Here is a 16,651-nt window from a genome sequence, read left to right as displayed (position 1 = left end):
AATGAATGAGCCAAGCGGTTTGGAAAAACTGATTAGAGATAACCTTTTATGTGAACACTGTCACTGATAACATTAAACGCAAGAAAAATGTGCAGAAGCAGAATTCACAATGGACTTTCGGTTAATAGCCTCGTATCTTTCCAAGTTTTAAGTCATGTAAGACTTTAGCTGTAGGCTCAATACTGGTCTTTTTAGTTTATTTACAGGATGTGCGTCGTTTCGGGCACCTGACCGGTGATGTCTTCCCGCTGGCTGTTCTTGTGTTTTGTTTTATTTCAACTTAGCAACCCACTTTCAGTTCATCAGGCCTCAAGCTCCATTATGATTATTCTCAGTGTGACTCTTTCTCTGTCTCCTGATTTTGTCTAAGCATTAGGGACATGGCTGCACTGTGGTCTAGCAGTGGGAAAAATAAACAGAATGATGACGCGTTAATGCAAAAATCTATGTAAATGGTCTGTTGAAATACAGTGATACAGCTTATCTTTAACCAAGGGTGTGCACCATAGCAATAGTATTTCCACTGTTAAAGATACAAAGGTAATGTTTCAATTCCAGTTTGGTTCTTTTCAAGTATATGATCTGGATAAGGAAATATAATTGTTACACAAAGATAACAAGTGAAGCGTGGCTACATGCAGATTTGACCTTAGGAAAAGAGGAAGTGCGTATTTTTTTCATTGTATTCATGAATTGTTTTTCTGTGGAAATTCACTTTGATGTGAACTTTGTAAATCGGAGTATCACATGATACAGAATCTTAGATGACTGCATCATTTGTCATCAACTAAATTACAAAAAATGTTCATGTGATGAATTTCCTGATATTTGCTGTAAGGTAATTTACATTTGAGTGTAAAAGTGTCGTTTTATATGATCTTAGACCTTCACTGTATCAAACTAGTTATATTTTATTGTTTTGGTTATTTATGAAACACTGGGTTAAAGGGACTTATAAGGGACGTTTATTTACAACAAATCATCTGGAGAAAAAAATCTGATGTACCATAATCAATCACATAGTTTGTATCCGATTTGTTGCGACTGTACTGATGAAAGTTTGCTCAATAACACTCTGAGAGTTAAAAAGCAAAAAACAAAACAATGGAAATCCACAGCAGGTATGTCTGTGGGACGAGAAAGTCTCACTGGACTGTCTCCTGGGACACTGTTTCCCTGGTAAGTCCCATGCTGCTGATAGGCCTGCCTTCAGGTACTCAAAAGCCCCAGCAATCAGAAGAAAACAGGCTGAGGAAAAAAAAGAAGAGCTTTATATTATAACTAGAATAATCCGAACCATATAGCCTAAGGCTGTGCTGCTTTCAATGCACTTGTGTAATTAAAATAGAAATTAAATCAAAAAATGAACTTCATCAATAATAATAATTAACTCAACTCACTTGACATGCGTGTGTGTGTGTGTGTGTGTGTGTGTGTGTGTGTGTGTGTGTGTGTGTGTGTGTGTGTGTGTGTGTGTGTGTGTGTGAACAGAGCTGAACAGCGTGGAGCTGCAGGGCTGCAGCAGTGACAACAGCCTCAACAGTAATGCCAGCCTGCCTAGTGTCCAGAGCCACCGGCGCCACACTGAGAGGAGAGTGGCCAGCTGGGCCGTGTGCTTTGAGAGACTGCTGCAGGACCCCGTGGGGGTCCGCTACTTCTCGGTACTATAACAACGTCTGGCTGGTGTTGGCCTGCGCATACTCATGACAGATAAATGACTTTAAGCAACTCTTTCTAATGGTGTACTGAAAAGTGCAGGGTAGTTGTTTTTGTGTCAGCAGTATCATATATTGTCAAAAGACTGAAATGTACTCTACAGCACTGTAATGACCAGCTTAAAAATCCTTTTATTCTAGAAGATCAGCTAAAGCATTATTTAAAGGTTGGATTTTTTTTAAACGTGTTTCTGCAGAAATAAAAGTTAAAGGTACAAACATATTACCTGACACATTTATATTGTATACTGCATTGTACTGCGTTGCATGTATTGTCTATACATATATATGTATATTGTTTTGGTTTCTATCGCGGTTAAATCTGCCTCACACAAATCATTTTCTGAAATCTAAAAGCAAAACGAATTATCCTTGGTGATAACCAGTTGCTGACAGTCTGCACATCAGAAGTTGATAATTGCAATACCTCTAAACCTGCTTTATTGTTGTGTAGGTACTTGTGTCTTCTGACTGCATCTCTGTCTGATCAAACTTTTCTAAATCATTACCATTTTTATTCCTTTGCTAAAGGAGTTCCTAAAGAAAGAGTTCAGTGAAGAGAATATCCTGTTCTGGCAAGCGTGCGAATTCTTCAGCCATGTCCCTGAGAACGACAACAAACAGGTAGCGTGTTATTATCCAATGACACACATCCATCCAGGATTTTTTTTAGTAATAATGAGGGATGAAGTTATGTGTTAATCACCTCTCTCAATTTCTGCTGGCCTTTGTTCCAGCTCTCTCAACGAGCCAGGGAGATCTACAACACCTTCCTGTCCAGTAAAGCTACAACACCAGTTAACATTGACAGTCAAGCTCAGCTTGCTGATGACATCCTCAATGCCCCCAAACCCGACATGTTCAAGGAGCAGCAACTACAGGTAGTATACTAAGTGAGAAAAAACTATTTATTGAGGCCTCAAGGTGATACGCAGTAACGTTTGAAAGGCTTAAGTGACACTGACTTGACCTTCCCCATCAGAACAAAGTGAAAAGAGCATTTCCCAGAAGGATGAACGTGTCATTACTTATAAAACTGAATGAAAAACAAACTCTTATTGAAAATGGGCAACAGTGTTGAGTGCCCAAAAGGTCAAGTATTTCTCTTTTATTGCTGTCTAGTATCTTGGATGCGAATGGCTTCATAAATGTGTATTTTGTGAAGGGGTTGAATTTGCTGAAAAGCGCTATCGATTTCTACAGCTCAGCTCAGATGTTCAGACTAAGATAAAAGTCACAAGGCTAGGAGGGCATCCCTACCAGCACCCTCTGTACTTTTGCACATCACACATCACATCTTTTCCAGGATCTCATGGTACTGTTTAGGAAAGATGTAGGTTCAGACTTACATACAAATGCTGAATTGAACATATAAACACTAACATACATACTTACATCATTTCCTCTTCATCTGTTCATCCAAAAAAATAATCCAGAAAAATAGTAATAAATATTCATTAGGTTTATAGACTTGCTGATCTAATAATATAATCTTATTTTAGTTTAATCATTTTTTGTTGTGTGAACCTCTTGTCTTTTTTTGCTTTCCTTCTGTCAGTTTTTGCTGCTGTTTCTTAACCTTTACAATCCTCCTCCTCTCTTGTTTTCTCTCTGTATTCTGTAGTGTTTGCTTGTGGGCACAATCTTTTGTTCTTCTTTCGTTTTTGCTTTGCTCTTTTCTTTTGATCACTCATCACCTTTTCCTTTCTCTTCACTCCTTTAGATTTTCAACCTGATGAAGTTTGACAGTTACACAAGGTTTCTCAAGTCTCTGCTGTACCAGGAGTGTATGCTGGCAGAGGTTGAGGGCAGACCATTGCCTGATCCTTACCACATCCCAAGCAGCCCCACCTCCAAACACAGCACCACTGGCTCTGACCGCTCCAACCTCTCTACACCCAAGAAGGTAATTCAACAAGAAGCTTTCTACCCTGCAATGCAACAGAGCTTAGTTTGAAACAAAAACTTTGTTCTTAACTTTTAAAAAAACAGTGTGGTTTGGACCCTCCTGATAGACGTAGAAGGTTACGGGAGTTTGTTGAGGCTACTGTGATCACATTTATTGTAAAATTCAAATGGGTTCCTTTTGTTATTAAGGATTGATAGAAATTGTGGGCCAGGGAATGTGAACTATCTTGAGCACGTCAGAAAAATAACTTGTGGGCTAAAATATCAGCAGCTGTCTTGTGCATTTGCACTTTTGTGTACTGTAATGGGATTACAAGAACATTTTTTTCTGATTATTTGTGTACTTCTGTATGTTTTTACCAGTTTGTGCTCTTCTTTGTTTTTGTTTGTGTCATACAGGAGGACAAAAAGAGCAAATCGGGTCGATCTGTAAATGAGGACAGAGGAGATGATTCGGGAGATCGGAAGAAAGGGATGTTTTTCTCTTGGTCCCGAAACAGGAGTTTTGGCAAAGGGCCCAAGAAACGAGAGCTGACAGACTTTAACTACAGTCAGTCTTTTTCTTTTTTTCCATTGAATTCCTGCAGATTAAGAGTTTTCAGGAAGGAAAACATATTTCTAGAAAATGTCAGTTGCCGTACAGTTACTTTTTCATCATAAAGGTCACCGAAAACTGATTGTGTGCAGATCCCAAAAAGCTGTTTGCATTTGACATTCTAAAGAACTTGCTAAATTAAACATACAGATAAAACTCATTTTGTCTTTTCCCTCTTTTCTACATAAGCTCGATTATTGCTGTCAATTTAGGTTTGAAATGATTGCGTCTCTTTTTTTCTCGACACGACTAATGATATTTTTGGTTTGTTTTTTTATTAGACTTTGCTGGCAGCAATGGGCGCCGTGAGTCTCAGGGTTCACTGTCTTCAGGAGCCAGCCTGGAGCTTGGGACGTCAGGGTTGGGAAGGAATGAGGTCAGTCTGGAAAGAAACATGATCAGATGCGTATCAGCATGGAGCAGCTTCACCTTCAGCTTCTCCTTTAAAACTAAAATAACAACTTTTTTTTTTTTAATCAGAGTTTTTACTTTTCACCTTTTTCTTCTTCTCCCAGGGTGATGTTTCTCGTAGTGCATTGTCAGTGTCAGCAGAGCGAGGAGGAGGCGGCGCCCCCTTCAGGCAGTGTAATATAACATTGCCAGATGGCTCGTGTTGCTCTGTTCCACTGAGGGCAGGTGTGTCCATCAGAGACCTGCTGTTGGGCATCTGTGAGAAGCTCTGCATCAACCTGGCAGCTATAGACCTCTTCCTGGTTGGAGGGGAGAAGGTAAAACTCTGTTAGATATGGTTCAGTCTTAAAGATCCTTTTTTTCAAAGCTTCTATACAAATCAAAAATAATTCCACATGACACAAACGAACAAAAGTAGGTCTGGCTTGGTTTTCTTGTCTGTTTTTAATTAACATGGGGCTCAGGATAAACTAATTAGCTTCCAGCCTAGTAGTTCATCCTCACTTTATAAAACTAGCATATTACTCTATTTAAAGATAATGTTTTGGCTTCATGGTGAACAGCTTTAATACTTTTATTCACTCTCAAACAAAGAAGCAATTTGTCAAAATGTTAGAAATACCATACATCAACTTCCTATGTTCAAAGCGTGTCAGGTACTTTTTTTTTAGCTTGTTGTGAGCATGGCGATTTTTACCTAAAGAAGCTACAACTGTCAACCTTTATGACCATGCAACTAGCCGGACTTCTTTAATGATTGATGTGCTTATTTTTCTGTTTCTCAGCCACTTGTTTTGGACCAAGACTGTATGACTCTGTGCTCTCGGGACCTCAGACTAGAAAAGCGCACCCTGTTCAGGTACAGTACAAAAACAGTTCCACATTGGCGCATTCTGACTTTAAAAGCTTGGTTTACATTAAAGTTGCTATTTCAGAATGGTAACTCTGTATTCCTTTAATCTAGACTGGACTTGGTTCCCATCAACCGATCAGTGGGTCTGAAAGCGAAGCCTACGAAGCCGGTGACTGAAGTCCTGAGACCTGTTGTGGCCAAATATGGCCTGCACCTTTCTGACTTGGTGGCACGCATTGTAAGTCACTCCTCCTCAGACTGCAGAAAGGCATGTAGGTAATGATATCAAACTCTTATTGAATTTGTGTCTGTGTGATGCAGAGTGGAGAGTCCGAGCCTTTAGATTTAGGTCTTCCTATTTCCAACCTGGACGGCCTTCGAGTGGTATTAGATGTAGCAGAACATTCTCCTGGAAAAGGTGAGGAACACATACACACACACACACACACTCTCCTGTCAATACCAAATGTGAAAACTGTCTCATTTCTTATTCCTTTTGCATGTGTATCTGTACGCCGGTGTTGTTCAGCAGACAAACAGAAAGTAGCTCCCTCTAAGAGTCACCTCCCGGCTTCTACAAGCAGAAACCAATCAACAACAGTAAGATCTTCTACAGCTTCTTATTTCCAATTTCTTGCTCTGGAATGTTCCATAACCCACCGAATGTCTCCACTGCCTGGTTGATGATATCACGCTACTAAGTGTCTCTGTTGCTGTCTTCAATCACCCATGTCTGTTTGCAATGTGGTACAAATGTGCAGGTGTATTATGTGGCTGTGTCTGTGTCTATGTGGACTGTTGCTGTGGGGCAGATAACCTCGTCACACTGTCAGGGTTCCTAATGTTCCATTACTGTGGTCTGCCTGTGGCCGAATGCATCATCAACTTTTCTCTCTGGTTTCTGGTTCTCTTTTTTTCCATAACAAACCCACCCGCTGGGCAATGTGAGCTCGTGTTCATAGAGCTTTTGCCGGGTATCGGAACCTCAAAAACTCTCTCTGGGCACTTGAAGGGTTGTAGTTCGTGGTGGCAGTAGAACTTTAACTTGCTGTTTGGGTTTCTTGAAGCTAGTGGGGTTTGATGACCAGCTGAAGTGGTCATTCATCGCCTTCCTTATTGATTCTTCAATCTTTAGTAGTGCAGCTTTAAGTAGTTGATAGTTGGTCCCTCTTGTGTTGTGGTGTATGCTACTGTTAGCCTACACGTTGATGATGCTTAGTGCACACAATGGACATTATGGCTGTCTGAATGGAACATCTCAGCTGTCTTTGATCAACTGCATATGTCTGAAGTTTTTCCAGTACCTGTCATTGATTCTTTATCGCACAACAGCCGATGATTTGATCCCATTTAATTGTTTTTCAAACACCCCAAATCAGTGAAACTCGTGTCAATCACTGCCCATTAAATTGTTTTTACAAGGAACCAGAACTCTAAAAATATTAAGCAAAAAAAAGATTTTTAACACAAATTCAAGGGTAGCTCGTTGTAAAGCGCTGCACTACTTGCAGTTCTTCTGCTACTTTTAGATCTCTCCCTAGAAGTTCCCTTCTACTTGCAAGTGCCTGCCGACAGTATCACTATGGAGCTCGGACAAAAATGGAAATCAAAACTCAACTTCTGTGTCAAACAACCATGTCAGGTAATGCCAGACTCTGGCTCCGACCCACAGACCATCGAGTATTTTCCAGACCCGCAGTAACCCTGCAGAATTTGGTCAGAAGCACAAAAAGGAGCATGCTCCTCATTGTGTCACATCCAGTAGTTTATGGTGTATAAATTGTGTCCCCCAGGGTCAGGCCATCCATGCTCTACTGCAATATCCTGAGGTGTTAAAAGGAGAACTTTGGATGGAAAAACCTAAAATGTGGTGCCTGTCAGCTTTGTTCTCTATTCTAGACAAACATGTCAAATCCTGACAAAATCCAGTGCACGTTGCAGAGAGCCAGATGCAAGTACTCAGAAGGGGAATTTTTAGGAGTGATTTAAATCTACCAGAAGTGTTGGAAGTGTTGCAGCACTTTACACAGAGACAACTCGGATTTTTGCTTTTTATGGCCAGAGTTTTGAAACCTTTTGATCACACCTCCTATTTACAACTTGTCACCCTCCTCACCATCAGTAGTACTGGTCCCCACTTGTTGTCATTACTGTTTCCCATACTTCCACAATGATTCATCAGGGCTCTAATGCCCTGCTCCGCTCTCCTTGTGGCTCCCAGGGGGAGGACAGGCCTTCAGGGAAAGCCGGTTCAGCCCATCCCCAAGGGGAAAACGGCAGGGCTGGGCCCAGCCTTGACACAAGCAGCCAGCCCTTGCCCAACCACTCTCTCTCTCTCCATAAGGCTCCGGAGAAAAGAAAGCAGAAAAAGATTAATATAGACGAAGCTGAAGGTAAAGACTGAACAACCTCCCTCTATCTCTCTCCTTTGTTTCTGTAGCTGTGTGGCTGTGATTACATTAACCCTTTTGCCTGTCTGCGATATTACAGAAGCACCAAATGCTTTCAAAGCTAGCTATATGTAGCACAGTCACCTCTGCTTATACTGAATGTAGCTTTGACCTGTCTAATTGATTAACACACAATGCTGCATGTTTACTGAATGAAAATGAAAGTGTTTACTGTATTTTTTAAAGATGTTACATGGGTTATAAATTTGTGTAAATGAAAACACTTGTACACACTTTCACGTGTTTGTGTGTGTATGCGCGCTGTGCTCTGTGTGTGCGTGTGTTCCTGCAGAGTTCTTCGACCTCATATCCAAAGCTCAGAGCAACCGAGCAGACGACCAGCGAGGCCTGTTAAACAAAAACGACCTGCAGCTCCCAGACTTTCTGCGCCTGTCACCAGTGGCAACAAACCAGACTCCACCTGCTCCCCACAACCCTGAACCAAGTTGCTCCACCCCTAATTCTCATCACTCCAACAACGGCAGCTTCCCTTGGAGCGGTCACCGGGGCAATAAGGCAAATGGCGGCGACAGGGGAGGAGGAGTAGGCGGCACCCACTTGCTTAATGCAAGCCATCAGTCCCAGAGCTTGGACTCTGGAATGGGCACTGAGAGTGGAAGAGGGGAGAGAAGCAGACCACCTCCTCCATTTCCTGGCACAGTCTCCCCCATCCACCCAAGTCAGGGAGCCCAGCGAGGTCTCCTCCAGGACTCTGGCAGGGGAGAATCAGTCCAGATGCTGGAGGAGGACACTCTTTCCGATCTGACTCTAGTGGGCGAGGGGGACATTAACAGCCCCAGCCTCAACTACGTCACTCCCTCTTCCCTTCCCAGCAAACCCCACCCCCGTCCCAAATCACAAGCACAGGATGGTCGGCCTAGCTCAGGTACACCCCCAGTGTGAACTCTTTAAACTTTAAAGTTTCACCTCCTTTTTTTTTTTCTTTCCACCTGACTGTAAGCGGGACTGGAGTCCTGCCGGAGTCAGTATGAACTTGACCGCTGTTTGTCTGTTGTTGAACAGTCCAAAATGCATCTAGAGCTCCTCCTCCCATTTAACCAAATAATCCAGTGACTTTCAGTTATAAAGATCACTTTCTACAATTTATTACACATCACAGCATTTTCGCTCAGATCTGTGTAAAAATGCACACAACTAATATAAACTAAATATAGCATAGATCAACAATTAGTTCATTTAGTCAAAGTAAATACGTTGACTTGATTAAGTGCTGTGTGTCCCTACTTTGCGTCCAGCAATCCACTGTGAGTCAACAACAGATCTAAGATAAAATATGTCAGGCACACAAAGTGAGGAAGAACGGATGCATTAAGCTTGAACAGAACTTGTCCCTAGAACTTTGTCTGCATGGTGTGCATCTGTGTGAACTTTTGAGCAGACTTGCTGTGGATTTCTTTCTGGAGACGAAAACTTGAGGGCAGGTTGAGGATGAAATGGTTAAAGCCGGTGCCAGACTTCATCCTCTAGCCTCTCAATGTACAGATTCTAACAATGCACTTTAGCCAATTATAAACAAGACTCTCCACATTTTTTTAAAAAATTATTTTACTCTCACTTCTTCTCTTTAACTTTTCAAGCAGCCACTGTGACTGCCATCTTTCCAGAAAACAGTTCATATCTATTAAGAGTCAGTAGGTGTTCCACATTCAGATCCAGCTGCAGCACATTTCAGATTTACAAGTGAGCCATGTGATATTTGAACTTATTACAAGCTTTTGAGCATGCAGCAGGCTTGATCTCATTATGGGTAGAGTATGCAGAAGTAACATTTACTCAGACTCTCTTTAAAGCACAGCAACTTCTGGGTTTCCACACCTATTCTCTCACCTCAGGCATTTCTCACAGAAAATAAAAACAGGACGCGAGTGCTCGTGCATCCAGTCTTGCATTCTGACCAAACGATCCAGAAGCTTCTGTGGTAGAACAATTCACTCTTCTTCTTCGTCATTTCATGTTCAGTCAACAGATCGATAAGCTGTCGCTTCTGTGCAGAGGCTGTGGTAGAAAGTAGAATTGTACAAATGAGTCAAAACCGTAAAAACTGCCGAAGGTTTTAATATGGCTTCTGTATCATCGAGAGTATATCACTCCATCTCTCCTCCTCTTTAAAATTACCTTCTATCAGTTAAAAGTATTAATTTGTATATAGTCTACTTTGTGAAGCCACCATATTGCTGTAGTCATTGTTGAATTGCAGTACTGTTTCTTCAGTTGTGTCACAATAAGAATCAATTCTCCTCTGTTCTGTTCAGCGAACTGTACTGTCTGTAAATAGATCAAATAAATGTTTTAGAGGTTAAACTCTGTGTTGAACTCTTACGTGAGCGACCTCCTTTCTTTTCTCAGAGTTTCAATAATATCCAATTTGTTGGATGTATTTCGAGTGTGCGCCTCTGAGGTTTTCCTGCTAGAAGGCACAAAAATTGGGACAGTGTTAAAAAAAAAAAATCCCGGAAGAGGGAATTTTTGGGAATGCCATCAAAATAGTGTTATAACTCAAACAACCTTTTGAGTTTGTTTAAATCTGACATGAGAAGTAATATGTGACGTAAAGGTGAGAAAAGCAATTATTACAAATTCAGTCGTCTATTGGCTCTTCACTATTGAAATTCTGGCTTTATTTTCACAGTTAAGAAACATTTAATGATAGCATATTTTAATTTTGTAATTAGTCTTTTACTAGTGTTTTATATAGTTGAATTAATAGTTTAACTTTAGTGAAAGATCTGAGCACTTCTTCCACGCCCAGGAAAAAAGTTCTGTTTGTATTTCAGGTCATTAGACTTAAAGTTTTTAAATTCATGAAATCGCTGACAGCTACTCTATTCAAATTCTTTTCTATTACAGCTAAGAAAATACAACAGATCCTTTAGTTGACCTCTGTCTACTTCGCTCCATCTGTATAATTTCTCTCCTATCGTACTTGATATTCCTCTCCTCTCTCTGTTGTGTATGTGTGTGTGTGTGTGTGTGTGTGTGTGTGTGTGTGTGTGTGTGTGTGTGTGTGTGTAAAAGGACAGGGCTTTTGTTTTGGGGTACAAAGGATTTTTGGAGGACTGGGTTATTAGCTATGCATGGGTTCCCCTCTGCTCAATGCCTTGTTAAGCAAGCTTTATCATGCTGGGCTATTTGGTAGTCACCAAACAAAACCAGGTCCTGTTTCTTCCTCATCCTCGTACACACACACACACACACACACACACACACATACATACACCGATGCTCATTTTACACACTTCACACATGCATGCGCTTACTTAGAAAGATCGTCTATATCTGTGCATCTCTCACATCACATGAGGATCTTATTCTGTCGTGGTTATCGTTAGAATAATTCTTCATTGTTGTTCGCTGTGTTTGCGTTTCCTCCGGGGTTAACATGTGACGACAGCAGAGACTGATTTTTATTTAACCGGTCATGATCATTTAGAAAAACATGTCTATATTGAAACAGAGAGATGAACTGCAATTGCCTGTTTCACTTTATGCCCACTCTAAATCAAGTTACCGTCCAAGTGAGACGTATGAGGCAGAGGAGTTCTGGTTTTCTAAAGTAGTTACCAGAGGCCTCTGCTGATAGAGTAGACATTGATAAAAGGGATAAAAACAAGCATCTGTGTCTGTGAACATGGGGATAATCTAGTTCTCTGAGCAAACCAATCTGTGGGTGTAATTCTTGTTTTCATAGCACAGGACCCGGTGAGTCCTCTTTTGTCACGCTAACTGGGAAATGTTTGGTTACAGAAGCTGGTATATGAATAATGGGTTTAAATTCAATGGCTCATGCTGGGTCCATGTCCATATGCTAAAAATATTTGCTCCTCATTGTGCTTCTCAAATGAATATAATCATCTTAAACACACTGATATCTAGGCCTGAATTTAAAAGCATCTTAAGGAACACGGTGAAGGACACACGGACATTTTTCTGAGAGTCCCAGTAGTGTTTTTGTTGTATATTATGTTGCAAAACCTTCATTTTATGTTGTTTTTGTTGCATTTGTTGAGTTTGTATGGCTGCTACCTTGGTCAGGTCTCCCCTGTAAGGGAAACTGGATCTCAGTGGGATTTTCAGTTTAAATAAAGGTAAATAAATCTAGACTGGCAGTGAGATGAAGAGAGAAAAACAGGTAAACCCCTTTTTTTAAATAGAGCTGGGACAACAAGGACTCCGCTATATTAATGCAGGTCTTGGTCCTAGTTACAGGTGTAACAGGTGTCTAAAGTGTTTCATGTATTTGCTTTATTAGGGTATTAATAAGTAATTCAGTGGAATATTCAAAACAGCCCACAATCAATCAAGGCCTTTCACACAGGTATTTTCAGTCACTCTCACTGATTAGACTCTATTCAGGTTTAATTCAGCCAGCGCTCTTGAGAATTATACATCACAGCTGCATATAGGAGTAAAATGGCAAAGGTGCAGTTTCTCCCTAACAAGTACAGAGAAGCTGACAGCAGAGGGAGTGGGCTGTCACATGAATCACATGGGACTGAGAACGGGTCTAATCAGGCAATAAGTGAAATCAGCTGTGTCGGCAAACTCTTGAGTACAACGTGAAAAAAGTTTCCTCAGCTGATGTTTGAAGCTTGATCAAATGCTTCAAGTAATTTGACTTAAAAAAAAGTCAAGGGGTGGTGTGGAGTTGCAAAGAGGTGAACTACTGGACCACTGCAGCCTGCTTTTCTTGTAAAATGAATCCTGAAAGACTCAAAAGCAAGTTTTTAAACTTCCCATGCTTGTCTTTAGATATTCTTTTTTTTGCTAACTGGTGCTAAACACAAAGTTCGACTCATCAAATTCAACTCAACCTTTAACAAATGAGAATGTGTGTCCCTCCTTCTCGTGGCCAGTAGATGGCAGCAGCCCGCATTAAAGTCGGGGTCTTTACACTCGCAAAGATGCACACAGAGTATTTGCCATCTAACCATCTTTCCCATGATGTCATAGCCAACAGCCAGCATGGGAATATCTGTCACATTCACTTTGTTTCCTATTGCCTCCCAGCTCTCTCTATCTCTCTCGCCTTCTCTCTGCTGCACACTCTTTTCAAGAAATTCATGGCATTTTGAGTTTCCTCTGAGTGTTTCCTGCATGTGGGGTGTTTGCAGTGGCATTGAGTGCTTGGCCATTTCTCCTCCATCTCTCCCTCTATCCATTTGTCTTTTAAAAGCAGCCTCTTCCTCCTCAGGTAAAGACAGACATAGGGGAAGAGGAAGGGAAAGAGGTGGAGGGGATTTTAAAATGCCCAACAGAAGGACAACTTCCAACCCACCCATCGCTCCATCACCTCCTCTTCCACCTCCACCGAGACCACCTCTTCGTTCACGCCGCAAATCCAAATCGCCTTCCTCTCGTTCTAACCACATAACTCCAAAACGAGCCTTGGATTTGGACAAAATTGAGCACAGCTGTGACGCAGAAGACGCCAGGCCAACCTGCAGAGGGTCCCTTGACCTGCGAGGCCATCATGGTTCAGAGCTAGACAGGAAATGGGAAGGTGTGGCTTTAGAGCTGCGGTGCCGAGGCAGCAGGATGAGGTCAGCAGTGTACCAGACTTCAGAGCTGCCCTCCATGTACAAAGCCAAGAGACAAGTGGAGCACAGTGAGGGCAAAGGGCAGATCGACCGGAGCAAACTGAAAGCAACTTTTGTTTAAGGAGCCCAGCGTTTGGCTGGTTCACAGACTGTCTGTGTCCGTCATTGTCTGTGACTCACACCATGCGGATGTTCTCTACAGCAGCTGAAATATTGTCTCAGTTTGAAAGTGGAGGCTAAGGGCCCAGTGTCAACAACTGTGCAGCTGCTCTCAGACCTCCCTACTGAGGGCTGCTATTAGTGGATGGCAGCCTGAGATTAATCAAAGCTGTGTCCCAATTCCATACTGTGTGCTCATACACAGCATTTACAGCACAGCGGTGGCTATATGCTCACACTGCAGATGTACTAAAGCACAAATACTTATTTCACACTTTTTTCCCACATATCAAATGCCAATATTTTTTCCACTGGCAGCTTTTGGTTGTGGTTTGATTACAAGTATTCACATAAAGCTTTTGATCGTTTTAATGACAATGCATTGTAGAATATAAAGAAGTTGCAATTTAAAATTATTGCTGACTCATTAATACACGATTATCTCAGTGTGCAGTACAAAAAAGTATGAATCCTTAACAGCTACATGGGCTGAACATTGATACTAATGTCACCCTACAGGCTCTAGATGACACTTAGTGGTCATAATTTAGCTATTATGCCAAACAGACTGTTTTTAAAAGATGGATTTAGCTTCTGCGCCTAAAAAGAGAAACCAGTGCAGATGTGTCTTACATTTGCATTCTTTCTAACGGCCAGCAGGGGGATGCAAAAGAAGCCCAGTTGTATATAATATATGTAACAAAAAATGATCCTATAGCTCGCTGAATTTATGGCCTCAAACACTTTTTTGATTTGATTTGCAAATTTCATAAACCCATATTTTATTCACAGTAGAAGATAAAAATATATCAATATTTATTTATATTTATAGTCAGAAAATATTAGCTCATTTTGAATTTGATGAAAAGAGCACTGATACTTTACAGACCTGAGTTTCTTACAATTGTACTTTTTCTCAGTTTAATGATTTAATGCTCTGCTGTGGAAAAAAATGATTTAGGAGATTTGCAGATCATTGTATTCTGTTTTTATTTACATTTTACACAGTTAGTTACACAATAACTTGAAATTGGGGTTCCAAATAGAGATAAATAGAGAATTAAGGCAGAGTATCCTCCAGGCTACCTCATGATATGAGCTGCAGTGTCCTTGCCTCTTAGTCAGAACCACTTGCTCACTGCATCTCCTAAAAAAAATAAAAATAAATAAAAACTGATGGCACAGGTCCAAATACAAATGGAAGTTAACAAACCATTGTGAGCCTCCATAGTGGCTACATCCATTTACTGTGTTGCCACATAATATTTTGCTAGGTAAACTTTGGTTTGATAAAGAGCTGAAAAACGGCTTTCTTTTTTATAATCAGGATTTTGGGATCTTTCCAACAGGACAGATGAATAACAAGATAATAAACAAACAAAAAAATCAACAATAGACAAAAAAAATCTTCTTTTAAACATTAGTATGATAATTTCACAATCGTATGTACAAAAATAAGACATAAATGATAAAGCTGAGCAATGAATCAGTTCCAACAACAATAATTATTCAAGCGTCAGAAATATGTTGTTTCGTAAAGTTTAAAAGTCGACCTTCTAAAGTGAAAGTTTGGCTAATGTGATGATTTCCTGATTTCTTTGATGCTATCTAAAGAAAACTCATGATAGGGCTGAAGGGCGGCACATGTTGAAATGTATTCTGATTTTTAGTCCCCAGTGAGTCACAGTCTGCAAACATTTCAGACTACATTTCCTACAATGCAGCTTTAGATAACATCATCCAATTATTTACTCAGACTTCACCAAGCTCCTCTAGAGCTCCAGAGGAAAAAAACTTTACAGATGACAAACTAACCACGGTGAGTGATCGTGTTCATTTGTATAATTTTAAAAATAAATAAATTGGGTGCCATTAAAAAAAAAAAAAGAGAAAACCCTAACATCACAAAAAGCACTCAGAGATAACAAGTCTCCACCAAGGCAGTTATAAAGGGAATAGTGTTGTGTTTTATATATATTACTTTAGTTTTTTGTTCTTTTTAAACACTCTTTAAGAAATGTACAGTACAGTAAAAATAATGCATTTTGGGGTGAACATGAGAGAAATGCACATGTGTAATATGTAAATGGGGTCAGGTGTTAAATGTGCTAAAGTTAGATGCATACTAAAATATACCCAGTATAATTTCCTAAATGCTGCTGATACAAACAAAGGCAGTACAACACTGAGAATAGTGATAAAGATAAAAGATAAAAGTTTGACCTCTTCTTTGAGGTCCAAAGTAACATGAGATTTAGTAACATCAGTAACATGAGACTATATTATTCCTTTTACTCAGTTTTCAGTACAATCAGTGGCAGTAATAAACACAGTTTATAGTTTGTTTAAAAAAATATTATTATTAATTCTTTGACCTTTAAATCAGTCTTTTGATACCAAAGGAGAGGTTAGAGGTCAAATTTGACATACTGTAAAAAGGTACTTTTGGTAAGCCACAATATGATGACAATACACACCTGTAAGAATCTTAGCTTCTGAGTTATAAAGCTTTTTGCCAATTTTTCGACCAATCAGTAAGTTGACCTTGAAGACCTTGGTGGATGTAAGCCAAACTGTAACGAAGTATTAACATGACCCCACTTCAGAGTTCATTCAAAACTTTTCGAGCTATAGTGTTTACAGACAGATGATGACAGGCACGGATGCAGGCAAACTACCAAAAAACTAAACTTAACAACAACAACAACAACAAAAAAAACACGACCTCCTCGGAGGAGGCAATTAGGATGCCTAAGGATAAATAAATGTAAGTTGTTGTTCTGGCACCAGCAGTGTGGTTCACCTGTTGTTAGCCGGGCAAATAGCATCATTGATCCTCAGAGGTCAATAGCAGTGGAAGAAGACTGAATACCAGACAGAGCATGCTGCTCTAAGAAAAGAGTGAACCCCGTAAAACCTGCAGTTTGTAAAGTGAAACATGCTGAAATTAACGGCAACAATTTTCCACATTTAGCTCAAACCCTTACAAAAACATGTTCTTA

At 40.3% G+C, this 16,651-nt stretch overlaps 1 protein-coding gene across 6 annotated transcripts in view; it reads left to right on the top strand.

Moving 5' to 3' along the window:
* The window catches only part of rgs12b (regulator of G protein signaling 12b), a 43,471-nt gene extending 32,769 nt beyond the window's left edge, over window positions 1–10,702 (top strand). Inside the window, exons 7-19 of one of the 6 annotated variants that reach the window (XM_042213549.1) lie at window positions 1,492–1,661; window positions 2,247–2,339; window positions 2,453–2,596; window positions 3,439–3,621; window positions 4,023–4,173; window positions 4,500–4,594; window positions 4,734–4,946; window positions 5,415–5,488; window positions 5,594–5,720; window positions 5,804–5,900; window positions 6,015–6,082; window positions 7,827–7,875; window positions 8,225–10,702. In XM_042213549.1, coding sequence (XP_042069483.1) covers window positions 1,492–1,661; window positions 2,247–2,339; window positions 2,453–2,596; window positions 3,439–3,621; window positions 4,023–4,173; window positions 4,500–4,594; window positions 4,734–4,946; window positions 5,415–5,488; window positions 5,594–5,720; window positions 5,804–5,900; window positions 6,015–6,082; window positions 7,827–7,875; window positions 8,225–8,835 — 2,075 coding nt within the window. In that variant the 3' untranslated portion in view covers window positions 8,836–10,702. Of the gene's footprint in view, window positions 1–1,491; window positions 1,662–2,246; window positions 2,340–2,452; window positions 2,597–3,438; window positions 3,622–4,022; window positions 4,174–4,499; window positions 4,595–4,733; window positions 4,947–5,414; window positions 5,489–5,593; window positions 5,721–5,803; window positions 5,901–6,011; window positions 6,083–7,703; window positions 7,876–8,224 lie in introns of all 6 variants that reach the window. The other 5 variants (XM_014341310.2, XM_014341311.2, XM_005946162.3 and 2 more) reach the window with 5 other exon arrangements.
* Window positions 10,703–16,651: the final 5,949 nt, after the last annotated feature.

The sequence above is a fragment of the Haplochromis burtoni genome, unplaced genomic scaffold, assembly GCF_018398535.1.
Source record: "Haplochromis burtoni strain Fernald_Lab_line unplaced genomic scaffold, NCSU_Asbu1 Contig_452, whole genome shotgun sequence".
Taxonomy (NCBI): domain Eukaryota; kingdom Metazoa; phylum Chordata; class Actinopteri; order Cichliformes; family Cichlidae; genus Haplochromis; species Haplochromis burtoni.
Note: the sequence above shows the minus strand (reverse complement) of the source record. Positions and strands in the feature narration are given on the sequence as shown.